Raw genomic sequence first — 26,888 nt, 5'->3', positions numbered from 1 at the left:
TGCCTTCCCCTTTCCTTCTACCTTCCCATACCGTAGCATGGCCACCTTGGAGATATATGCTGCAGTTGCTAATGAATAGATTCTGCTTGGAAGCATTTTCACAGTTGTCTTGAGTGGCTTATTCTGCAACAGGGAACTGGCTGAAGCGCTCCTCCCTCTCTGGCCTGGCTGATGGGGTGGAAGATCTCCTAGATATCAGCTCTGTTGACCGTCTGTCTTTCATCAGGCAGAGTTCCAAGGTAAATGTGTCAGGCTTTATTGCAGAGATCTTGGAAGGATGGGATCTGTCTGGTTTTATCTGTCCAAGGAAACATTCTACTCATCATGGACATTGCAGCCCGTCAGACTTTGTCATAAAATCTTCAGAGTAGAGTGCCATGGAAATTTTATACCGGACTTCTGTGGCTCACAGTGAAGGTTAGGTTAAACCTGTCCAACACTGTGCTTGTCAGTCTGCTTTGGTTCACTGAGAGAGAAATGCAGGCTCTGTCAACATGCTTAAGGTTTAATAGTTGGTCACACTTCTCCTTCCTTCTTTGTGGTTTTACAGCCTCTTGTGAAAGACCAACCCTTTAAGCAGAAAGCTTAAAAGATGAAGTGCTTCAGCGTACATAAATCTGTGCAGACTCACTTGCATTTCTATGGTGATCCTCTGTGCTACAGCCCTTCTGTAGTTGCTTTATGGCTAAACAAGAAAGACCAAGAGAGACTGGTATGCTACAACCTCACCTGGCCCTTCATCTTTGTGCAGGTGAAGTTTACCAGTGCAGTGAAGCTGTCAGAAGGTGGGGGGCAAGGAGGTGGCCTGGACAACGGGCGAGAAGAAGAGGAGAATTTCTTCAAGCGTCTTGGTAAATGGCGCACCTGCCGAAGACACCCATCCAAGCTTCATCACACAGAAGAAAAAGATGGTTAGAAATCAGGGTTCTCGTCTCCTTTTTTTCTTTCCTTTAAACTTTATTTTTTTAAATATGTTTCTTTCTGTATTTCTCCCCTTTCCCTTTTTTCCTGCTTTTTCCATAGGTTTTGTATCCATTCCAGCCTTTTCCAACTTTTTAGTCTTTGTAACTGTTTTCTTTCCCTTCCTTCTTTCATTTGTTTTGATTTAGAAAAAAAAAAAAAAGAAAAACTCTAGTAGTCAATTTTCTTTAAAAAAATCTAATAAATTCTGCAAATGCAACATTTTGGCTTTTAAAATCAAATTGAATTTGATCAATACACTTAAAAAAACGCTTGCTTCAAAGCACTTACTCAGTTCCAAATTAGGTGTGTAAATCTTTCATTGCCTAATATAACAATGGGTGTTCCATCAGGTTTTCTGTTTGTTGTTGGTTTTTTTTCTCCCTCCTCCCCAGTTTGTGACCATTTGACAGTTCTAGCAAAGACCAGCCCAGAAATGGCAAACCCTGCACAAACCTTGTTATAATTATCTCTTTTCTTCTGTGTTTGCATGTCTAGTGTCTGCATACCATTCGTTAGGGATGCGGTCCCTTTTTCTTAGCGCACAGCATCATAACAACAACAGTACTTTGCCTTTCCACAGAAGTATATTTAATTGCAGTTTATTCTCAAAATCAGCAACGTTTGAAAAGTGCCTTTATGAATAATAGAAGGTCATGATATATTCTGTTTTAAAATGTCATGCAGTGATTCACATGCTCATGTCCTCAGCTCAGAGCTCCTCCTTGTTGTCAGGGAGACAACCTTGTTATCTTGAAGTTCTGTTGCTTTTTTCTACATTTTTGAAGAAAACCCCACCTGACTCCCAAAAACACACAAAAAGGAGTAGATTTTCTTTTTCACCATGGTTTCTGTAGCTTTACAGTAAGTTATATTCTCTGCCATTGTGTTTTTTATTTTCTCACATTACCCTTTGAACACTGCATTGTACACCTTTTTCACCATCATCCATCCCAGACCTGCAGTGTAATGCATGTAAGGCATTGTTCAGGCAAGTGATTCTAGCAAAGTAGGAGCATATCTTGCCAGTGTAAACTGGTCAGCATTCTGCCACTGCAGAAACACTGGTGGTGGTTTTCAAATAGGTGATTTGAAAAGGTCAAAAGTATCGTTCTTTTAGAAGGGGAATGGATAAGCCCAGCAGCTTGCTGTAGCATGGTAGCTGAAGGTGAATATTCCCATGATAGAAGGAACTGCATTATTTTGTTAATCCAATGCTGTGAGCTGAAGTAGGTGTGAAGTGCTTCCACCACATTTTCTCCCAGCCCTCACTGGGAACAAAAAACTGAGGGACAGTGAGGCTTTTATAGACTGCCACAGCTGTTTCTACAGTGCTCATGTGAGATGTCCTTCATATTTTCTTGTAGGAATTGTTTTTTTTTTTCATCTTGCTAATGCTGATTTCATGCCACTGTGAGTTTGCTTCTGCCCAGAGTGCCCATATTCTTGATTTCATGGCACTGATTTGTTCTTGGCCCTGTGAGCGTCTTGTTTAGTATGTGTGGCACATCTTATGTTTATACAAAACTTAGATTACATTAGTACTGGCTTTTTGAGCTTTGGAAGTGTAGCCCATTCTTCAGTCTTCTGTGAGTAACATCAGAATTTATATGATTAAAGAAGAGAACTCGAAACATCTTTTACATGCCAGAGAGAGAATAGATTTACATGACACATGCTTGGTTTTAACATGTGTGCGTTAGGAATACCGTAATAGAAGTGATGCAGTGGGTTAAAGATAGACCCCTTGCATGTTAGTATGAGAAACAAGCAAATTGTCCAGTGATGCTGATGGGAAGGGTTGGGCTATTGCCTGATCCCTAACTGAAGCAAAGAGAGGGCATTTTAAGTTTCTAAGGCAAAGTGTGACAGTTAAGGAAGTTGTATCACTGTGTCCACAAGGATCACTGGTATGCAATGGTGTGGTAAGCCACATACCATTAGCAAAAATACTAGAGTAGTTATACATGCCTGTGTATGTACCTACTCACATGTGCAAAGTGCAGTCAATGTGAGGCCTTTCAGGGTGGGACAGTTCATAACACAACAGCAATTTCCAGTGCTTCTATATCTTTCATAAAGATCAGCAGGTTTTATATGCTTGTGGACAAGAGAATAAAAGCCTGTTGAAGGTGGATAGCCATTGTATTAAATCCCTTGAGTCTAACCATAAAGCATTGTTTTGGAACCTAGTTCTGCCTTCCCATTCTTGTCATTCATGATGCTATACCTTTACTTTGCTCATGCTTTTTCCATATGTTGTTTCCTCTTGTGTTTTTGGGGTTTTTAACATAGTAGACAACATTTAAAAGAAAACAGAGGAGAAATAGATTGCAGTAAAAAAAAATGAGTAATTGAACATAGAATAATTTGTTCCATCATTTATTAATTGTAATCTTCATTGTGATATATCATCTAGACCACTGGAAATTCTGTGTTGGATATGTATGTAAGCATACGTGTGTGTGTATCTGTATGTGTGCATATGTATACATATATATACACATATATATGCACATTCATGCATAACAAAATGTTTTGATTAATGATCTTTTTACCCATACTAAGAACAAAGCATACATACAGCAGTGAGTTACAGTGTGGTTACAGGAGACCCTTAACATTCTTTCAGGCACTTCCTGAAGACATTGGAAGTGACCACAGAAGTTGCCAGGGTGTTCAGGGCACAACAGCACAGGCAAACAGCACATGCTTATTCCAAGGGGTAATCTCACATTCACACAAGAAGCAACTGTGAGGATGGGAGCTATGTCATCCAGTGGCCTCCTAGGTTAGGTGGTGGTCTCTGCTCACTGGGTGAGATCTTTCTGCAGGGCTGTCACATTATCATTATGCCAAAGAGGACTCCTATGCTTACAGCAAGGCTACTCCAGGATGGGCATAGTGGAGGATGGTCGTCAGCTGCATCTGAAGGTTTCTCTTGGAAAGCTTCAACGAAGTGCAAGCCAGAGACTGCAAAGGGCTGTAGTGACAGTCTGAGCCTTTGCTAGATCTTTATAGTGGGGGCTAGGGACAGGCGTTAGATGTGCCTTTCTGTATCAGAAAGCCTTTCTTTATCTCATACAGGCACAAGCTTAACAGGGCCCTGAATAGGAAAGCATTTGTTTGTACCTCAAATAAGTTAGTGTTACAACAGCCATAGCAGGAATGCTCAGATAGCCTGCTACAGGCTGTAAGTAAACAGGAAGATTTGGAAGAAAAGGGTATTTGTGCCTGCTCATTTATGTAAGTGTTCTGCCTGTTCTTTATTTGTTTGTTTGTTCTGTTTTGATGAAATATTTCCCAACATAGGAACATTTTCTTTGCTGGAAAACTATGTACAGATTCATTGGGAGAGAGAAAAGCCACAGTTGTTGTAATCTGTTGAACTTTGATATACCTCTGTTTTCTGTGGAAAAGTGAAGACCTACTTTGTCATTTTCTGTTGTAACTATTGTTTGTAGTACGTAAGTTCTTTCCAAGTAATTCTGGAGAATACAATTTCAAAGGGACTTTTAGTTTCAGCTATTCTTATTTCCTGAGGAAGGAGAAGTCACAAAGTTCTGTAGAGCTGACATTTTGCCTCTTGTCTTTCAAATCCATGTTTAGAACCAATCTTGAATTCCCCATTTGGTGTTAATCATAGAATCACAGAATAGTTAGGGTTGGAAAGGACCTTAAGATCATCAAGTTCCACCCCCCCTGCCATGGGCAGGGACACCTCCCTCTAAACCATATCACCCAAGGCTCTGTTCAACCTGGCCTTGAACACTGCCAGGGATGAAGCATTCACAACATCCTTGGGCAACCCATTCCAGTGCCTCACCCCCCTAACAGGAAAGAATTTCCTCCTTATATCCAATCTAAACTTCCCCTGTTTAAGTTTTAACCCATTACCCCTTGTCCTACCACTACAGTCCCAAATGAAAAGTCCCTCCCCAGCATCCCTATAGGCCCCCTTCAGATACTGGAAGGCTGCTATGAGGTCTCCACGCAGCCTTCTCTTCTCCAGGCTGAAAAGCCCCAACTTTCTCAGCCTGTCTTCATATGGGAGGTGCTCCAGTCCCCTGATCATCCTCGTGGCCCTTCTCTGGACTTGTTCCAACAGATCCATGTCCTTTTTATGTTGAGGACACCAGAACTGCACACAATACTCCAAGTGAGGTTTTAGAAGAGCAGAATAATGGGGCAGGATCACCTCCTTCGACCTGCTGGTCACGCTCCTTTTGATGCAGCCCAGGATACGGTTGGCTTTCTGGGCTGCAAGTGTACACTGAAGCCGGCTCATGTTCATTTTCTCATCGACCAACACCCCCAAGTCCTTCTCCGCAGGGCTGTTCTGAATCTCTTCTTGTGCTTTTATCCTTCAGTATTCTGTAAACTTTCATACTTTCACATGTGAACATGGAGAGTATTATGGATAAAGACTCCCAGAAGCTGACTAGTCTCGTTTTGACCAGCCTCCTTGCCCTTGAAACTACTTTCCTGATTTCTCTTCTGTGTCTTCCTACCACTCTCTACACTTTGGCTACCAGATGCATAATGGTCGTCTGCATTCAGAGGTGTTCATTCCAATCAGCAATGGAATTAGTTTATTTATCATGTGAACTCTATACATGGAGCTTAAAACCATGCTTGAAAGAAGTCCTGGAGTGGGGTGCTAGCTTCATTTTCAAAAGGAATGCTTATCAGAGAGCTTTCCATCCCAAAGTGTGCACGTCAAGGGAGAGAGGCTGGAATGATGATGATACCTAGGAGTTGAGTCCAGTCTCTGGCTGTTCTGGTGATATATGCCTAAGGAAAGGACAGTACTTGATTTGCACATAGAACATTTCCAGTATTTGCTGCTCTTTTCTTCTATCCTAGTAAATGACGTATTGCTAAGCTGATATATGAGGGACAAGATTTATGCATGCTCCCCCTTAAGGTAAACTTAAGAGGAAATAGAGAAGTAGGAGATTATTCAGGAAGAACAGTAAGTAAGACGATTTGAAGAGGTGGGGAGGAAGAGCATATTCTGGTTCACCTATTTTGGAGCAGATCCTGGACTTCCACACTGAGTATGGTGAAATTGTTTTGAGCATACATCACTATGACCAAGACCAGAATCGGGCTTGCTCTAGGCCTGTTTCATGGGAATCATGAATATTACAAAAATGTCCCTGTTATCTTCAAGATAGTGCATAGATGAGGAAGGGCTTTAGGCCAAGACTGTACTCATCAGGATTTTTGTTCCACTTTTTTTCTTGATGAGAGACTGTGTTCCGTTCTCCCTACCCCTCCCGGCATCCCCTCTGTACTCTGCCTCTTCAGGTTGCCATAGCTTTGATGATCACTTGACCTCCAACCAAGAAGGAGGAAAATCCAAGAACGTTGTGAACCTGGGAGCAATCCGCCAAGGCATGAAGCGCTTCCAGTTTCTCCTGAACTGCTGTGAACCAGGCACTATTCCCGATGCCTCCATTTTGGCAGCTGCTCTGGATCTTGTAAGTCATTCATTGGTGTATTTTTACCTGCTGATTGAGAAGCACATGCATACATGGTGGTCCATTGTCATTCACTAATGCTGCTCATGCCCACACAGAAAGTAGGTAAAGCCTCACAGCAGTGCCAGCTGGTGGTGTTGCTATTAGTTGGAGTTTTAACACCTGTGACTGGAGGATTATGCAGACAAATTTGATTTATTTTTTATTATATGGCTTCCCATAACCAGATTATTGCCAATATAAAGCTTTTATTGTCAGACTTCAAATTTTGCCCACAGAGATTCTGCTTTTGGCCCTAGTGGCAATAATAATGTAAAGAATAAGGACTGAAGACTGGCTAACCACTTGGAGAGGCATAGGAATTCCACTCAGGAATTCTAACAGAGTTATAAATAGCACACTGAATCACCACAGTGGAAAAAATGTCAAAAGTCAGAGTGTGCATGCTTTTAAATGCAGATACTGCAAATTTGCAGATTCAAATCTCTGAAGTGACACAATTCAGTCCCTCCTCCCTGGCACTGCATCTTCTGTCTCCCTCCTTTTCTTTGCAGTTGCTGGGTTTTTATCAGTCCCTTCTATTTCTAAAGTAGTGGCCTTCAGCCTGTGGTTCATGGGCCAGCAGGGCTCTCTGAGGTGCTTATGTGACAAGCACAAGAATGTGACAAATACAGCTATGAAAAGCCAATTATTAGTAGCTTCTCTGCACAGTGCTCTTCTTCCTTCCATAAGTGTTTGGATGTCTGCAAACTGAAAAAGATTGAAAGCCACTGCTCTCAGAGCATCCGTGTGCTCTCTATCCCTTTGTCTTCCCACTTGCCACCTCACCTCTGACTGTTGTGCCATTTGTGCTCATATTCCGTTTTTTTCCTTGCTGCTGGAGATGACATGCTCATAGACTCTCCCATTGTGCTAGTGCTGTGCCCTGAGCTGTGATGCCTTGTCTGCTTCCTAGTTGCAGGGATGTTACGTCCCTATGTCCACAACTCCTTTATACCTTCTTCTTACCCTCGCATACTTAAGCTGCAGATTCAAGCAAGTCTGCATTAATACTGGCCCAAAGTCGCTGTTGCCATCTGTCCACATCTAGCTCTACTGTTTGGACTGGTCCCTGTCCATCTTCCAGTAGAGAGGTGATTTCTTCACTAGCTCCCATTCTTCCATTGTTGTCCTTCTGGCTGGGAGCTATGGTAGCAGTGGCTGATAGGAAAGCCTGTCTCATGCTCTCACAGTGGCTGATAGGAAAGCCTGTCTCATGCTCTCACAGTCAGAAGTGGTTCCTGCCAGTCAGGGTTGCAAGTGTGCTGGGAAGGTTGCTGCAGGGGGAGATGGTCACTCCTGCTGTTGTGCTGCACAAAGACAACTTCATCCTTCAAGCCTGCCAGGATGCCACCCCATCGTGAATTCTAAACAAACACAGGGAATGTAAAGGCACATGGGCAGAAGGAGCACATTGCTGACAAGTATGTCACTAAGATCCTTCTGGGAATGCACTACTCTGTGTGCTAATAAATCAGGTGATAAACCAAGGGGTTGTCCCTGTTGCCTGTAAATGTCTTTTAATTTGTCAGCCGTTTAAGCTACCAACTTACTCAGTGCCCATGTCTGAAGTCAGCTGAAAACTACTGGTCTGAGCGAACTGTTTGAAGATGTCTGTTCTGACTTCCAGAGCTGGCTTTTGCAAAGTAGAGTTTGACCCTGTTTCCTTTCTGCTGAATGATGCAGAAGGCTTTGGTATCAGAAGTTCTAGAAGGTCTGTAGGTAGAGATGAAAGAAGCCTTGTTCTAATTACAGACTTCGGAGACTCTGCTCAGCTGGCAGTTTGTCTACAAAGTATTGGAGATCTATGGAAGTTAAGAAGTGACATGAACTGCAGGTATCAAAAGATGACAGCTTGTCACCTCACTGTAGTGCTTAATGGCAATGTATACTGTTACGGAAAGTTCTCACATTTTGTGTCAATAGAGCACACCCAACAGAAAACTCTGCTTTTTTAACTTCTATTTTCAGGTTTTTGAAGTCACAGTTTGAAGCAGGTTGGACGCAAATTAAAAGCAGCCTAGTTGCTATGGCAGCCTTTAGAAAATGAAAGGCAAACAGCTCTACTTTCAGTTATTTCACAAACTTTTCGAGCCTGCTTTTTTATGCGGATTATTGAAATTCCATATATATACGAATTTGAAGAGCTTTGATCAGCCTGGATGTTTATACAGGTTTGCCACAGTGATTTAAAGAAACTAGAACAGCAAAACAAAAGCATCCTGATAGAGGTAATGATTTGTTTTAAACCGAGCGTTGCCTTAGGCTTAATAACTTTGTAGTTAACGTATTTTCCTGGAAGCAATGTCCATCTTTGACTGAATTTTATACAACTATAATCAATTTATGGCTTTGCAGACATTTGATGATGATAATACATTGCAGACAGTTTAATACTTTGGTCACCAGCTTAAATCCAGACTTGGCAAGAGTAAAATTAATTTTCTTTCTTTTAAGAAATGTTGGAGGTTGAAAGGCAAGTAATAGGATATTTCAGTCTGTGGTCAAGTTTCTGTGAGGGTTCTAATAAACTGCTGTTGCATGAAGATGTTAGATAAAGTATCCTAACTGGACCAGTGTATGATTCCCATGGGGAAATACAAGCTTTCCTTTGGCCAGTTCAGCAATGTGACACCTATCACACCATTACATTTCTCCAGTAAGATGTGTGAGCTGATCTGTTCAAGCATGTAAATCTCTTACCCTTGTTGAAATGCCATGGTGGCACTGCTTTATGGCAGGATAGAGTTTGAGAAGACCCACTAAATATTGGAACAGCAGAAACAAAGTCCAGACTGCAAGAATACTTGCCAGCATCTTGATTCCACATCAGCCAGGGTCTTAAGTAGCCTCTGGTGTTCCTATAGCCCTGTTTCCATAGCAGAAATATTTATCCATAGGAGGGCATATGACCTGGAAGGAAATCAAAGATTGCTCCAAACAGGTCTCCAGAGTAGATGGCTGGGAACAGGAACAAAGAGCTGTGTCATGGATTGTACCTCACTATTTTTAGATATAGAGATTTGAACTAATGTTTTTGAGTCAGTTCTCAAGGACACTGGTTAATAACCAGTCAGGTTATTGCTTTTGCTGTTGTTAGTATGGATCAGGTTATCTGTTGGAAAGCTCCAATGGGACTCCTTGGAATTTTGTTAAGAAAATGGTGGATTCTTATTCATGTTAATTTATACAGTACAACACTTTTCAGGAGGTAAAGCGATACAGTAGGTCTGGTGTTTAAAGTGTACTTGTGAATAGTTTCCAAGGTACAGGCAGGCTTGTGAGAGTATTGCTTCTGCGTTAACTGTTGACAGTGACCATGGTAATTTGTGTTCTTTTCAGCTATGCATCACCTGCCTGATTCATTTCTCTCCATTTGTGATGTGTTTCTCTGTGGTGTGAATCCATCCCTGTCCATTCTGTCACATCTTCATCTTTCTCTTGCTGCTGCTTCAGGTTTCTCTGAGCCTCAGGTAAGCAATCCCAGGGAGCTTGTGCCTCCTCCATCATGCAGGAGTTCTTCAGTGATTTTTAATCTGAAACTCTGTTCCTCCCTCCCCCCCCCCCCCGCCCCTATTCTAAATATCCTCCTTTAGTTGAGCGTTTCCATAATGTTTGCAACACATCTTTCCAAGATTCCTATATGCTAAGACATTGTGGCTTTACCAGTGATGAATTAAAACAGAAGGAGAATAAAGGTCAGGGCTTCATCTTTTCATGTATGGTTAAGGTTTTACTCCATGAGACTAGAGGGATAAAATCCACTTCTATTCTGTGTTCCATATTTCATGTAAGCAACAAATGATTTGTAATGATGTTTCCAGATGCTAGAATTTAGTTTTGTTTCTGGTTGTCATGAATATCTGGCTTCAGATTTGTGCCTTCAGAACACTGGGCCAGCTTCAATGTTTTTATTCAAGAGAATTGCTGAAAGATTGTTGTTTGCTTCCAGTGTTTGAATAAAATAGGAGCAAAAAGTTGCAACAGGGTATTATGTCAGGAAGGAGTTAATGCATATTTTCTTGTTAATGTGGACAAAACATTTTTTATGCTTAATTTTTTAATGTCCTCTAAAAGACTTGACTTTTTCTCAGTCCTGTTGTTAGTAATTTCTGGCTGTGAGTTTAGCTGCAGCACAGAATTTCTCAAGTCAGTTCCCAAGCTTTTGGAACATTGGTCCAAACATCTTGCTTTCAACTTTTGATTACAGCACTGATTGGAGGCACTATTTATTAATATTCCATAGGCTATGTTCTGTGGTCTCCGGACTTGCCTGTTATTCATGGGCCACAGATGAAGAACCTTCCCTTAAAAATTGATGCTGATCTGTTGTAATTATATCATTAAAGTTGTCATCATCTAAATGTGTGGAGTATACTTGTGCTCTGTGAAATCCCTGTTAGGGATTTCATTTACCTTTCAAAGTAAATTGTGAACATTGTTGTACTTTGAGGTACACAAAGTTCTGGTCACAGGGGATTTTGCTTGTGAAAACTGTAGGAAGAGAGGGAGGAAATTGAATGGAAATTAGGAGAACCATTTGCTTTTAGACACTTTTGATGTCTGTGAAGATGTTATTGTGCACAGTTGTAGACTGAGTGTAAGCTACCCTTTGGAAATGAATTACAGCACTGTTTTTGACATCTTTGAGAGTTTCAGAAGTATTTGGTTTTGGTCTAACATGGATCTTGCTCGGTGATTTAATACAAAGAAACAGTCGATATAATTTCTCCCATTAAAGAAAAGAGCTCTTCCAGGCTGGGGACAGGAGGATTTTCCTCTGAAAAATAGTCAACCACTTCCAAACATAACTGCTTGATGTTATTTCACTACAAAATTGTCTGATGCTTGCTAAGGCCATTAAAGTTAAGCCACCAAAATTTCATCAACTTATGCCAGTAATGGACTTCAGTCTCCATATCTGCTTGTTCTAAGTGCAAGATAGCTCTCTTCGTAGTTTCAGCAAGCCTCCATTCATGCTTCCACCCCCAAAGATGCACAAGGAGAACTTAACAAGACAAACTGTAGGATTCATGTGGCTGTGCTGCTATCTACACTTGCAATATTTGCAGCCTCACTAGCAAAGGTGAAAAGAAAACTTGTCTCATTCCTCCAGTAAGAGTGTCAGATGCACACTTCTGCTTTTGTCAGTTACATGGTTTCTGAAAGAAAGCATTACAGAGGGCTGCTGGCACAAGGTTTTTACCAAGTTTATAATGTGGCTCTCTCTGCCCCTCTAGAGATTGGACTTGAGTATAACTGTTCACTGAGCTTTGGTTTCATTAGCTCAAGAGGTGATATCTAGAGCAGAGGTTCTGGTTTTGGGTTTGCTCAGTCTGTGTGACTCCTTGGCAGGCTTGCAAAGCAGTTGATTAAAGCACAAAATCCTCTTAATATGTTTGTATTTAAGGTGATTTTTGCAAATGTTTCAGGAGGCTCCTGTAGTGGCAAGAGCAGCCCTGTTCCTGGAGTGTGCGCGCTTCGTTCATCGCTGCAATCGTGGCAACTGGCCCGAGTGGATGAAGGGCCACCATGTGAACATTACTAAGAAAGGTCTGTCCCGTGGACGTTCTCCTGTTGTGGGCAACAAAAGGAACCAGAAACTGCAGTGGAATGCAGCTAAGCTCTTCTACCAGTGGGGAGATGTAAGTGTTTGCTTCTCTTTTACTTACGTTAAGAACTATACCAAAATGTAAAGGTGATTGGATCTTGTACAGAATTTCACTTCCAGTAAACTTAGGAATCATATGTTTCCCTTTCAACTTGCACTCACAGCCTGCCAGGATCAGCTCTTCTTTTAATGGAAAGAGACTCTGTTAGGAGGTAGCAGTGTCCCCTCCCCCTGAGGATTCCCTCAGATGATCCATTTAGTCCCCTCTCCTATTTCCAGCACTTGTCACATGTGAATGCCTTGGAAGAGTAAGAGCAGGGCGTGTGATACTACTTGTTTTTTCAAGCTTCCAAATATTTTTAGCCCAGGGCTGCATATTTAGTAATGAATTTCTCTTTGACGAACTTTTCAGTCTCTTTGCACCCATACCAGCTGTTAGCACATTCTTTGGCAAGGAATTCTACAGGGCTACTACATGTCATCTAAAGAACTGTCTTGAGCTTAGCTCCTTCAAGTTTTATTTGATTGCAATTACTTTCCACCCATGAACTAGGCAGTTGCCGTGTCTGGTGCTGTCAGTGTCTTTGGAAAACCACTAAGGTGTACCTGCTGAAGATCTGACACTCACTGCAGTCACTTCACAAAACAGTGGGAGAAGTTCCTTTGGCCTCTGCGGTGCCTGTTACATGTGTCTATCTGGAAGTGAGCTTTGTGCTTCTCACCTCTTTTCACAAAATGAAAGATTTTTACAGTGAGCATTGTGATCAGGTTAAAAAACAAACAGATGTAAAACCCAAGGCTTGGGGGAATTTGAAAACCGCATATTCCACAGTCTTGGAGTATTTACATAAGCCATGCCAAAAAAGCCTTACTGACCCATATTCTCCTAGGTTAAACCAATGCATACATCTCAATGGAGCACACTGTAGGCCCACAGCCCAGGAGAAGAACACAGCTTGGGTGTGAGCACCCAAGCTACTAAGCTTTGTCTTTTGGCAGCTCTCCTTCCATTTCTGAATCTAACTTAGAGAATGCTGCCTGGGCACCCCACTCTCTCTTATGTCTCAAACACAGGTGACTGTAACAGCAGAAAATACCAGACATCCTTGAAAAAGTATATAGTGTGAATGCATTTGCTTCTATATTCCATGAAGTCACCACCTTAGCCTAAAACCTCTGTGGATTCCAAGTGGAGAACACAGAATTACATAGTCCTAGTATTTTTGCATACAATGCTGACAGTCAGGGCTATCCATTGCTGTTTGCAGACTCTTTACTTCTAGACATTTCTCTTTTTCATATTATGACAAAAACAGGAGCAAGCAAGTAAGTAACTATTAGAAGCCAGTTAGATTCTCCCTCAGCTGCCAGTTTTACACACTGAAACAGTCCATGCTGGAAAACGTCCAGGAAGGTTTTGTTTTCAAAATGCTAAAATACCACTGCATAATGCAAGGTCACATGTGATGGCAGGCAGCATAGCATCGTTCTTTTCACCCTGAACTTTAATGGCATCGTAAGATTTATCTGTGTTCATTCTAGAAGCTAGAAATGGCGTGTGTGTACCAGCTGCTTAGGAACATCCCAGAAGGAAAAAGCCTTACTTTTACTTTAAGGCAGGAGAAGATTTCTTCTGTTTTTACTGCAAGGTGTCCTGCTGCTCAGTAGTATTTCTGTTTCTTCTCACTGGAGGCTAGGATGGCATAGTTACCCACAGCATCACTGGCCCCCAGACAGACTCATGCCTCAGGATTGGTCTGTTCCTAGCACTGCTGAGGTGCAGTTCCTTTATGTACTTTATGTTAATTGCTGGGCAAGGCTGGTCCTCTGTGTGTTAACCTGCCCATTTCACTGTGGCACTGTCAGGATGAGGGGCTGTGCACTCACACAGCTCCTAAGCAGCTTCATTACCAAGAAGATGAGCTTCCTTGCCCAGGCCATCTCTGCCTCCATGCTACCAGGTGCTTGTCAGCCCTAGAGCACACCTTCCTTTCTGCTTGGTGGCAGCAGAGCTGCACTCTGGAAGGAAGATTCTTGGACAAAGAGAAAATGCACTGAGGCCCTGTTCTGGTTTGGTTTGGCTTTCTTTTCAGTAAATAGGACTGGAAATTTGTGCTAATTCTGGATCCTAGCTTGTCTGTCATTGCTCGCTTAGTGTGATATACAGTGCTATTATCAAAGTTGAGTGAGACTGAGAATGAATGTAAAACCCTTTCTGCCCACCCAACTACTTTAATTCAGCCTCCCTAACATCCATCAGAGACTAACAGCAGTAAACCTTTGCCACGTGAGGTAGGGTTTTGACTGCCCATGACACTGATAAGTCTGTTGAATCAAGCAATCCTGTTATGCTGTCGTTTGAAATAATACAGTGTTAAATCTATTCTGATCAGGTTAGTCTGTCACTTCCTTTGGCTATTTCTTTTAAGAGACATTTTGTTTTAAAGTGTGGCGTGCTCTCTGCTGGGAAATAACACAATAAGGAATTCAGTCCTTATTAGGTAGAAAGCTGTGGGCTTCTGTATGATTGCTTTAATATTAGGATGGACTACACAGCATAAATGTGATAAATTACTGCTTTGTGGAGAGACATGCAGAACATTTCTTCCTTTAAATGCTTGAAACATGAAAGGGTAAAAAAACCTGAGAGGTGTGGAGTTCTTATTTAGCAATGTGCAGGCTCACAAACAGCAGAGTTTGGCAGTTATTCGGATCAGCTTGCAGACCACACCAATCACCTTATTCTCTTTGTGTAGCAAAGTCTACCATCTTCATTGTTTCTGTATTTCAGAGAATGGCTTAGTAGCGAGGAAGAAGAGTTGTAGTAAGTGACTGTTCATGTATTACTGCATCACTACACCTGAGGCAGGAAAATTATATAGTGCTGGCATGACCGTCAGTTCTGACTTGTAGAATATCCAGAAATGCTCATCAGTATCTTTCTCTGAAGCTGTCCCAAACCCAAGAAGACCAAATGGCAAGTGCTGATAAAAGCTCTGTAATTAAACACGTTTCCTATCTCCCATAGTTTTACGTGCTAGTCTGTGTTCTCTTCACCTACCTGTAGCAAAGAAAATCGAGCAAATCCTTAAGAGCTCTGAAGTGTCTTGGCAGGAAAGCATTCTTGCTAACACACCCTTTGCTGACAGTACCATGAGGGCTGTTTACACGCTGATAATAATGCTGGCAATCAGCCATGAATAAATGATCAGTGCCTTTCTGGAGAACATAACAGTATCCAGTGGGAATCTGTCTTCTTTACGTGGATCCCCTCTACACTGTTACCCATACACCTTGCCAGCTCTCATAAGCGTATTTTCTGCTCATTTTTGGGAATTGTATCAGGAAATCTTTCCTTTAGAGACAGAAGCAGGCTTTCCCACAGTAGTTTTGTGGAAGAAACAGGGACTGCTACCAGATTCCTAAGTCAGAGGATAGTTTCTTAAACAGAAGGCACAGATTCCCAGTGGAAAAACTTAGCAAGAATCTGGAACACATATTTCAAGGGGAGAAAAAAAAGTGGGAGAAATTCATACAAAATAATGACCTGATCTCCTTCTGCCTGTGATGTGTTAGTTTGGGTTGGAGTTTTTTGGGAATTAACCAAAGCTGCAAAAATTTTTTATCCTGAAATTTGACACTATCTGAAAAAAAAAAGGGGGGGGGGGAGTGGGATAAATTATGGGTTTGGTAGCAATTAATCTGTTATCATCACCTTCTCTGCTGTGCTTCACAGACGATGAAACTTAAGCCAGGACATCCTGTTCTGGCTGGAACGTCTCCACAGCCTGCACTGGGATGAGCTCTTGACCTCCAGGGTTGAGCTGAAATTCTCACCAGTTTGTGCTTTCTGTTTCTCCCTGTCTGCAGGCAATCGGTGTCCGCCTCAATGAGCTGTGCCATGCGGAGAGCGAGAGCCCTGCCAACCTGCTGGGCCTCATTTATGATGAGGAGACCAAGAGGCGCCTGAGAAAGGAGGATGAGGAAGAAGACTTTTTAGATGACAGTAAGGAGACTCCCTTTACTACAAGAACCCCCCCTTGTAAGAACCTCTGCTTTAGGAGCACTTAATTTTTCTTCTTTTTTCATCCTCTTGCCACCCAGATGTATTTCCCAGTCCCTCACCTTCACCCCAGCTTCCTTCCCTTTTCTTTCCGTGCCTGGAAGTACAACGGCACAAATGGGGAGCAGCACTGAAAGACTTTGAAAGAAGCCGGGGGGGGGGAAGCTAAGCAGTGAGTTGCAATTCCTGTATACTGGTAGCTGCAATTATAAGCAGGGCAATAATTTGTTTCTTGAGTCTTGCTGTCACCTGAGTGCTAAAAGTGGTTCAGACTCATTCCCAGTTATTTCTGCCAAAATATTTGTGCAAGATCAGCTGTTTTTCTGTTTCTTAACACTGAAGAGTCATCTCCTCACCTGATGTGAGTTGGCACAGCCCTGCCAAAGGCTTTTCAATCTTGACTTCAGTATCTTTGCCTGATTCTTAAGCAGAAACATAGCACAGTGGTATAAAAGGTATCATTGAAAATCTGTATAACAACAAGATGACTAAAACACACACATTCGTGCCTGTGTGTACAGAAGGGTGGGAGGGGGTGACAGATCACTGACTCTGAAAGTCTAGACAAACATGAAAACTATAATAAACCCTGTGAATCAAAATAAGTTAAAACACATAGTGTTGTAGTTGTAAGTGAAGGTGGTAACAAGCATATCCTCTCCAGACACCATTTGTATATACATGTGTGCTGTAACGTACTGCTTCCTGTGTACATATACTGTTGTTCACCACTGAATATAGCGTGCTAGCACTTTTTCTGTATCTGGTGTCTTTTTCTGTGGTTCTGGGTTTGTTCTTATCACTGCATAACGGCCAACTTTTAAGTAGAGAGGAGTAGGTGGGAGCAGTGTAATGGCATTTTTGGGAAACGATCTCAAGAGAAGGCATTAGGCCTAAGCTAGACCTTCACCGTTGCCCCTGTGTGGTGTGCCAGCACTAGCAACTTCTTGAGTGTGGGTGTCTGTTCTGGATATGTTATTTGCCCCTTTGGAAGTACATCTGAAGCAGGAGGAGGGTGTACTCAAAATTTTCCCTCTCCTGCACTGTAAATGAGCAACTGCGTTCCTGTGACTGACTGATATGGGGTGTTCAAGGCGAGTGGAGTGGAGCTGCTATAAAGGGTGACCTAAGACAAGCAAATGGACAGAACAGGTTGTGGTCTAGAAAGGCATTTAAAAGCTCAAGTAACCTCCTGAAAGTCGGTGTCTGAGAATAACTGAATCTGACTGAGGGCAGAGGTTTTCAACAACTGCCCTGTTATGCTGTAAGGACTAGACTGAGGAGCAGGAAATATGCAGTTGGATATTCCGTTGCACTGTATGTCTCATCTGTATTTGATAGTTCAGATTATTATAGGCCCTACAAAGTCCATAGTTCATTACTGTTAATGTGTGCAGAAGAATTAGCAAGCGTCACAGAATTAACCTGCTTTTATCTGATCCATGCAGTGTCTTCTTACATGTTTAGTTTGGATTGTTTCTTTGCAGAAAGTAACATGGGGGAAAGCAGGTGAAACAAATATCTCTGACATGTATGTAGATGAAATATCAGGCATATTAAAAATGGATGTGGTTAGTTGTTGTCACAACCAATTAGTTTATTTGCTATTTTTGCTGTCTGTTATCCTAAATAGGATTTTTCAAATTGATTAAGTGCTGAAGAATCCTTCCACTTTTTGAGCTTTGAGTTCCATTAGATGGGTTACAAAGGGTAGGATTTCTGAAGCTGGTTGTTTAGACTCAGTTGAGACAAAACTTCAAGTGTTTCAATAAGCCCTCTTCCCTTCCCCATGCTGCTTTAGGTTAAGCATTTGAACACATAATTTGATTAAGCAGTTTGATTTTGGTTGTTCCTTGATTATCCAAATAGCACTTGGATTCTTTGCACGACTAAAGAAGCCTGATTTCAAGGGGGGCTGTCTCTTCCATTTGTCAGGGTAGTAATTAAGAATAGGCACAGTACCTCTTTACTGGCTAGTCATATCTATGTAGTTTGAGAATTTTTCCTGTATCTGAAAGGGATTGTTTTCTAGAACTGCTCAATATTTCACTGAACGCAAGACTGTAAAGGGGAGGAAGGATATCTACTTCTTAATCTCCATTAACTTTAAGTGAGACCTATACAAAATGCTTTAAGATTACATTAGTTTAGTAGGTACTACACCCTAATATACTATCATATATGCTATAGTATATATGCTATATGTATGTATACTGTAGTATATATGTAGTGTACTATAATACACTACAGTGTTACTTCAGTAGAATAGAATATATACTTTGTTACATTATAGCGTGTTAGTACTATTGCAGGGCCTGGTAAATACACAGGTTGATACTTGTTTGACTGTGTTCCTTTTACTGTAGGAAAAGTCAGAAAAGAGTCCGTTTCAGTGCAGCTTGCATTATGCACCATATGTGAAAATGTCCATCACGTTTTGGTTCCAGATTATGTATAATCTCCTTGCTCACCACAGAAATATTTTTTCCTAGGCACTGTGAATCCTACCAAATGTTGTTGCCCTTTTGCACTGAAAATGGCAGCCTGTCAGCTTCTTCTGGAGATAACCACTTTCCTTCGAGAGACCTTTCCCTACATGCCCAGGCCACGTACTGAGCCTCTTGTGGTAAGTGGACAACACACACTGAAGAGGGTGTCATGCCCACAGAAATCACTGGTCTCTGGCTTCTGTCTGAGGAGAGGTGGGGTGGGGTAGTAACTCAAGTGGATCTCTGGTACAGGAAGAAAGATGTCATTGTTTGGTGAATAGAAGATGGGCAAGGCACATCAAATGGGTTGATTAAGCTGTGGAAGCACAACATATACCAGAAGTTCAAGAAAGTTTCAAACCAGAGAAGAGGGCAGGGGATTGAGAAACTGAGTATGGGGACCTGAGAGGTGTGGGAGATGGGCTGCAGTGACAGTGCTACCTAGCTGATTAGGAGGGACAGTTGACACAGAACTGAACAGGGCAGGTAGGACAAAGGAAGAGGGATGAGAGAGAGAATTGGATGGAGAGTAGAGGTTGCAGATCTTTGGTTAGACAGCCGAATTGAAGGGGAAGTAAGGAAAAAGACAAGTCAAAGACACAAGGAAAGAAAGAAACTTCCATGAGATGGAGTGAGGCATAGGCAAATCATGGCATGAATAGTAAGCTAAATGACTGACTAGGGGAGAACTAATTTTGTAAACCCATGAAACCTGATTTCCAGTGGTTCATTCTTGTGTGGACTTTCGTACAACTGATAACGCAGTTTAACCTTGCCTTCAGCCCATTGTTTCACAAAATGCACAGGCACTCAGTTATATTTTGTCAAATTGGGTTGAAGGTGACCATCACCTTTAGAGGTGGTTAGCATGGAATGAGATGAGAATTGAATAGCACACACGCAATTTCATCTTTTAAACCTAATTTATTTAGGAAACCAGGATAAAAGTTAAAAAGAACGAATAAGAAGATAAGTTTCAAAAAGCCATGAAGGATTTAGCCCTATTATTCTGTTTTTTCTTAATCACAGTCTTAGATCAAATTTTGCTGATGACAGTTGTACTTGACAGGCTGATTTGGCTGGGCATTATTGTAATTAGGTTCTGAAATTAATTTCAAAGGCTGTAGATGACCTATGATGAAGTGACTCAGCCCCCAGGTATGCAAGAAGGGCAATTTTAAAACATAGGGATAAATTCAGCTGAAGTCTTCCTAAACACTTTGTTGATACTTTTACCATGTCATAAATGACTGCGTCCAAAAGCAAGGTAACACCAGGGTTTGCAATTTAGCTGAGTAAAGTAGTTAGGCTTGGAACTAAGAATATGTTGAGTAATGAAGATCAACAGAAATTTGTGCTCTTGTGACAGACAGAAATGCAAATGATAAATAGCTTTTCAGACTTACATATGAGAGAGGAGAAGGAATCATTCTGTTAGGCACAGGCAGAAGAAACCTTAAGGTCAATCACATTATGCAAGAGCCTGTTAGAGAAAATGGCCACAGAGTGCTTCTTTTACCTTTGTGCTGGGGTGGGGGGGGGAATAGAACTGACACACTCTGGGTTAAAATGCTAAGTCTCTGTATTTATGGCGTGATGTTTCCTTTCTAAGAGAATAAGCACATAATGATCCACAGACCCAAAATTCCAGCAGAGGAAATCTCACTGGCATTGGTGTTTGTAGGCATACCTGTTCCATAGTTATGAGCACAGACTTAGCAGCCTAGAAAAAATGAAGCATTTGCAATGACCTAGTTGTGGTGGACCAGTTTAACTACCCAAGTCCATCCAGACTTGCCAGGCTGAGGATGTAAGCACCCATACCTATGTGTGAGTGAGGCAGGCAGTCCTGACTGAAGTTTCAAACAAAGCCTTTTACTGAAGCTGGTGGAGTAGATACAATCTGACTTTGCACATGTCTGGGAGTGATGAATACATTCTCTTGGAGCCTACTGCTGCCACGGTAGAGCCAGGGAACTGGAACTTGTCATTTGCTGTGGGTGAAAGTCATTCATGTTAGCTTAGCAGTTGCTGAAGATAGATAGACTGTGTGCATTGTTATTTGATTTGAGGGGGCAGCAATTTCCAGTGTTAGCATGTTGACAGACAGCTGAAGGAGTAATGTGTTCAGGCACTCCAGGTAGGGGAACTCTGGCCGTGCCCTAGGAATATACCTATACTGCTATCATGGCTTAGTGTATGCATGCTGATTTGTGAAGATGCTGTAATTCAGACAGATTTAATCACAGATTTTTATCCTGAAATGCTTTAGCCGTTGTTTCATATCCTAAACTCTGTCAGATGATGTTATCATTCACGTTCACCAGCAGTTTACTGACAGCAAGGAGCTTTGTGTCATTTTAGATTTCACCTAGTTACATAGATCTCAAAGCTGATGATATCCCCAGTCAAAAGGTACAAATGATGTTCTTAAAGAGCCCAGCATTTTGACTGTGTTTGCCAGTGTGGGAATTCACAGTGCTTCTTTTGCCTTTTCTAGCTATGGTTAGGGAAAGAGGATGAATGTCCATAGCTTGTGAAATTTTAGGACTTCTGCTTTTTTTGGCCCAAATTACTAGCCAGTAGGTGGCACAAGTGGTGCCGTTTCTCTTAATAAGAGGGAATGATGGTGCAAATTAGCTTCTCCCTGGTGCAGTTTTTTTTATTTTCCAGACTTTAAGTGCAGCCAACATTTTTATTACTCTCTGTTTTGTGCTGTGTCCTTTCAGCCTGATCTACACACAGAAAGCTTGCTCTGGGCCATGCTTCCATGGCTGTCACACTGTCAGCTGCCTTTCTCAGCTTTTCTGCCTTCGATGAGTACAGATCAATGAATTCTCTAATCAACCATGGGTCCTTTTGGAGCAGAGACATAACCGTCCACCCAGCATCTTCGGCAACAGCCACCTTTTATTGCCACCTGTCCATAAGGACTATTTATGTGTTTTTCCCCTCATGAGCTTGCAGACAGGGCACCAATTCACTCAGCAGTGTTAACGTAATAAGCATGTTAATACTTCCTAACTCTTCCATCTATCAGGCCTGGCTCAGGATGCTGCAAGCCCAACGAGTAACTGGATTAGAAAGTGTCAGAGTAGATGGAGAACTGTGTGATAGAAATAAATTCCCATCTGAAGCAGTTCTTTGTGAAGCTGCTATGGTTGCAGTGGAAAGCATGAGGGCCCATACTGCCTGCACATCTGTGTGATCTACATTCTGCTACAGGATCTGGAGAGCTGCAGGCTGCGTCTGGACCCTGAGATGGATCGGCACAGGTATGAAAGAAAGATCAGCTTTGCTGGGGTTCTGGATGAAAATGAAGATGCGAAGGATTCCCTGCACAGCAGTAGCCACACCCTCAAATCTGAGGCTGGCTTCGAGGAGAAAAAAGGTTTGTCAGCATAATAAGGCTTTTGTATTCTCAGGGCTTGTGAAGTGGTGCTTGATTTTGTGTTTCCATTTGCACAGACTGTGTTAAAAGCAGGCAGCCATGGAGTCACGTGGCTTCGAATCATTTCAGAAACGCTTCTGGCCTTCAGGGTTAAATATAACGAATGTGAGAAGCAAAGATGTTAAATTTTATAAAGCACTGCTATGACTGATGCCAACTGAGGGCACTGCAAGATTGCTAAAAGGGAGGATGCCTTGTTTGAAACTGTCTCTCAGTGCAATGCTGAGAGAAGCATTGCTATTTGATTCACTTTAAAAATAAAGATCAAAAGTGTTCTTGTTCCTCTTTTATTTTGATGACAGTTTTTCTTTTTGGGAAAACCACAGATAGGAGGGATCTTTCTGTGAAAATCTGTACCAGTTTGGAAGTCATGGCATCTCACAGTATTAATGGTTGATCACTTGATCTCTTGAATTCTTTGCTACCACATGAAAAAAACACATCTCTGTGGCTTTTGATGGCTAGCAGTTTAATGTTACCAACATATTGTATACTGTACAAGCAAACCTCAAGCTCACTGTGTTTGCTAAGAACAGCAGATTGTTTCCATTTTTGAGCCATCTCACGCAAAATGCGCATACTATCTGATGGTACAAGTGTTGCAATACAATATACAGTCATCGTGCATACTTGCAATTAGAGGGTAAACTGCCAGACAGTTCCTGTAAATGATTTTCCCTCTAAGAAGTTTTCTAGAACTGTTTAAATTCTGTCTCACAATAGCCATATAAAGGTGCAGATGTTTCAATGATAATTCTGATGACTGTTTGAAAAGGATAAATGTTTAATTGCTTGGAAAGGATGGAATCTGTGGCTGGTTATCGTCTAGGAACTGTAATGTGCATTAATGATTCAGAGGAGCTTTTATTGACTTCAGGGGACTTTGGATAAAGTTTGTGCTTTCTTCAGCTGTGACTCTGCCACAATTACTGAAGAAGATATTAGATAACATTAGAGCTGCTTCCAAGACTTATGTGTGTGTCAGGTGGGACAGTTAATCCTGTGAAGACAGCTAGATATACACCTAAGAAAGGTGAGCTGGATAAATTCATGCTCAACTTCTTTTTTGGTACCCTTGGCACACTGGCAGCCAGGAGAAGCACACAGCCTTGTGGTCTGATAGTCTAAGATCAGCAGGATGATATGTCTCTAACTATTTAGATAAGGAAAAGCTTCTATTGGGGTTGGGCTTTTTTTGATTAAACTTACGGCAATTACTTGAAACCGCTTTTCAGCATCTCAGGCAGCAGTCCCGTCCACTGGGATGTTACCTGAGTGGGAGCATGCCTATAAGCATGCAGTCCCACTGGAAAATGCTGGTGGCTGTTCTCCTATTTTTCTCAAGACAATGCTTACTTAGATTTTCCTTTATGTGTTACTGTGCTACAGACAAAATGCAGAACTATTTTTACAAAATTAGTATTAACTTTCTGCATCCTTGACTCTGTTAAATTACATTTTCCCTGCAGTTTTGGTTGGGTTTTTTCCCTCATTCTCCCTTTTTCCTAAGCTACAATGCAGTATTCCTTTACTAAATCTGCCTCTTTACTACATTTTAGAGATGGGAAATGTGACTATGGTAGGAAGATTGAATCCTAATGTACTAATGTACTCTTGGCAAAAATGGAAACTAAATAAATGCAAGATAATGTTATATTTTAAAATTACAGTAATTAATGTTCTTTTCTCTGGCCACAGCATATTCTTCTGGGGATCCAACTGGGCCAAATATTACAGATGCAGAGGCATCTTTTTTAATCTACACTTTCCTAGATAAGAAAATGTTGTTGTGCAAATGTGACTAGAACTGTGTTGCCTGCAGTGACAGGTTTCTCTGCCTTAACCTGTTTGACAAGTACTAATCTGTTTCCTTTCATTTTTTACTGGAGTGTTAAAAACTTTGCTCTCATTGCTCACCCCAGGTGTGGCTTAACAGTTATCCAAAAGCTGCAAGTTTACTGTATAGAATCTGCTCCAGGTAGGTCTGAAATACAGACACTAAAGCTAGGTAGATGCAGGCTCTCAGAGGATCTTATGTACTCTTTGGGTACTAAAATGGGATTCTACAGACCTGATGAAATACAGTCACAAGTGCTTAAGTTTTTTGGCATTTGGGGGAAAAGAGCCACTGTATTGAGGCTGATCTGAACAGAATTCAAGCAGTAGTGATTGTTAAGGAACTCAGCATATTCACTTGGAGGGAGATTCTCTGTCACTCAACAGTGATTTGGCCAGCTGATACATGAGGACTGAGGAGCAGGTCTCAAAACCTATCCAGATGTCTTCGTCCAGCATGTTAGCCACTGGAAATGGGATTGGGAATTGGGTTCTGAAGGAATTAGGGACGTTCTCAGGAGTAAAGGTGTGTTTGATTTTCCCTGAAGCCAAAATGTAATTCTGTTAAAATATTTTGCTTGCCCATGGTATCCAAAAAGCTGTATCCTGTTCATTCTCAACAACACACCAAAATCGATCACACGTGGCCTTGCCTGATTAGATCTGCAGTAAAATGACTGAGTGTTGCAACATTTGGACTGACATACTGCCATGTACTGCCTTTGAACTAAGAGGAGAATGAAAGTGCAAACGGTTGGTGCTTTGAACATTGAACCATTTCATGTCTGTGCTCATCAAAAATGCAGTGTCAATGGATGTTGTTAATGCCTGAAAGCTGCTGATTTGTCTGAAGGAGAGGATCTACGTGCTCCTGTTTCCTCTAAAGCATTCTAATGATGAAGAGTAACATGCAGAGACACGGATTTATGCAAATCTTACTTCAGAGAAGTCTCATGTGCTAACCCCATGAAACAGACTACCCTTCTGCAGTCACACGTGCTGTATGTGTAAATAATTGATCCTACTGCAGAGCTCAGTGAGATTTACAGACCCCAGGCCCACAAGAAAATAGGTTTGTCCGTGATGCCTTGTTCATGTTTGGGATTCAGCCATCTATCCCTAGCAAGAGGGGATTCTGCACTAATGTAAACCCCAGGGGTTGGCAAAGAAAACTGCAGTTTACAACCATTGGGCAGATCCTGTTTCCTGGCAGGAATTGAATCAAATTTGTGTGAATCATATGTTTTCCTTGTCCAGGCTTTGGGTTTCTATTAGAGCAGCCGACTCTACTTGCTGGTGGTTGAACAAGGGCTAATTCCAAATACAGACAAGGCCTGAGGTGACGTACCAGGTCTCCAGGAAATGAGGTGCTGAACACGTTTCCGTAAAGCATCTTTACTGCCCGATTGACAGTGCTGCATTGGCGATGGCTTTGGAGGGAGCCTCTGGCCCCACATTCCTTGGTAGAAGAAAAGATGCTGCAGTATAGGCTGACAGCAAAGGGGAGGGAGGGAAGGGAGGGCCAGGATATCTTTTTTTTTTAAATGGGGAAAAATTAAGGGGAAAAAAGTCCTCTTTTATTCTTTTAATACAGTTCCCATCAGGAAGATCAGGATAGGAGGCTCCCGCTTGCTCCAGATTAAAGGAACCCGCAGTTTCCGGGTGAAGAAGGGGGGTTCCCTTTCCAGCATTCGCCGGGCCGGCAGCCTAAAGAGCACCAAGTTATCACGGCAGGACTCAGAGTCTGAGAATGAGGAGCTGCAGCTGTCCCACAGCAGGGACACTGTCACTGATATAGGTAACTTAGACAAGTGGGTGGAAAGGGAGGGGACAATAGGCAGGACCTAAACTCCTGATGTGATTGCAGCAGAGCTAGAAATGACAGGAGACCCTCACCCCAGCAGGCTAGGGAAAACCTAGAGTCCTCTTCAGGTGACCGCCTGAGCCAGGAACACATTCAAATCCTGGGTGCAGCATTGGCTCCATGCACAGGTTAGCAATTTAGAGCTCCGTGTTAGAGCATGAACTCTTGGAATGCTGGTGCCTGCCAGCCAAGCGCATGCTGTCTTTAGGGGAGCACATGCACGTGTGTATATGCACATACACACCCCCCTAAGTCCTATGATACAATGAATACGATGTCATATGCATACGCTGTCCATAGTGACAGGAGATATATATATATGTACAGACATGCACTTCATATTCTATGTAGGATATGATGTCATAGGCATGTTTTATGACATGTAATATATATATTCCTATCTATAGAACATAACATGTACATGCTACATACTATATTTCTACATATTGGCATATACATATACTTTTACAGTTTACAGATGCCTTTCTTAATCTTCGAAAGATGGATTACCATATAGCTGTCTTATGGAAAGCAAATGAGCATCCTGCCATGAGAAATCTCCATCACAGTTAAACTAAAGGGGTTCCCTCTGCTAGAGATGTTAACCAAAATCTATGGTTTAGACACATTTGGAGCTGAAATAACCTCCCAAGATTAATGGTGATTTTTATGTTCCCCAAAAGATGCTTCAGTAGGTGAACATGGAGAGTGGGATTACCTGTTCTGTAGACTGTGGCAAGTCACAGTTCACTCCAAGAGGAGAAAGAAAGGATTAACCAGACTTCATCCCCAGCCATCTCTTTAGAGTGTTATGTTAGTTTGATAGGAGGCCTATGGGTTATGAAATGGCTGCAGGAAACAGATCTGTAAAGTTCCCAGAGAAATCACTCACGTGCCTGAGTTCTTTAGAACTAGTGTGCTAGAATCAGGATTTTTTTCCCCTTTTATCCCCATAGCATTTGCAGTTTCCATGGGCAATTGGCAGTGACTTTGCCCATTGGCATTTCCAGTTTGATGCCACTTCTGGTTGGGTTTTTTGTTGATGTTTTTAGCCACAGAGCCCAGTCAATGCAGATCACTAAACCAACC

General features: G+C 41.9%; 1 protein-coding gene across 15 annotated transcripts in view; it reads left to right on the top strand.

Annotated features, from left to right (window-relative positions):
* UNC80 (unc-80 homolog, NALCN channel complex subunit) overlaps nt 1-26,888 on the top strand; it is a 120,673-nt gene that overhangs the window by 35,923 nt on the left and 57,862 nt on the right. For 8 of the 15 annotated variants that reach the window (XM_061343761.1, XM_061344086.1, XM_061343678.1 and 5 more), the window contains 8 exons: nt 133-239; nt 752-911; nt 6,274-6,446; nt 11,918-12,130; nt 15,967-16,138; nt 18,652-18,785; nt 21,874-22,039; nt 25,530-25,733. In XM_061343761.1, coding sequence (XP_061199745.1) covers nt 133-239; nt 752-911; nt 6,274-6,446; nt 11,918-12,130; nt 15,967-16,138; nt 18,652-18,785; nt 21,874-22,039; nt 25,530-25,733 — 1,329 coding nt within the window. The remainder of the gene's footprint in view (nt 1-132; nt 240-751; nt 912-6,273; nt 6,447-11,917; nt 12,131-15,966; nt 16,139-18,651; nt 18,786-21,873; nt 22,040-25,529; nt 25,734-26,888) is intronic. The other 7 variants (XM_061344180.1, XM_061344170.1, XM_061344211.1 and 4 more) reach the window with 5 other exon arrangements.

The sequence above is a fragment of the Neopsephotus bourkii genome, unplaced genomic scaffold (assembly GCF_033783945.1).
Source record: "Neopsephotus bourkii isolate Nb327-2 ecotype Australia unplaced genomic scaffold, CSIRO-AGI_Nbou_v1 NB_31, whole genome shotgun sequence".
Taxonomy (NCBI): Eukaryota; Metazoa; Chordata; class Aves; order Psittaciformes; family Psittacidae; genus Neopsephotus; species Neopsephotus bourkii.
Note: the sequence above shows the minus strand (reverse complement) of the source record. Positions and strands in the feature narration are given on the sequence as shown.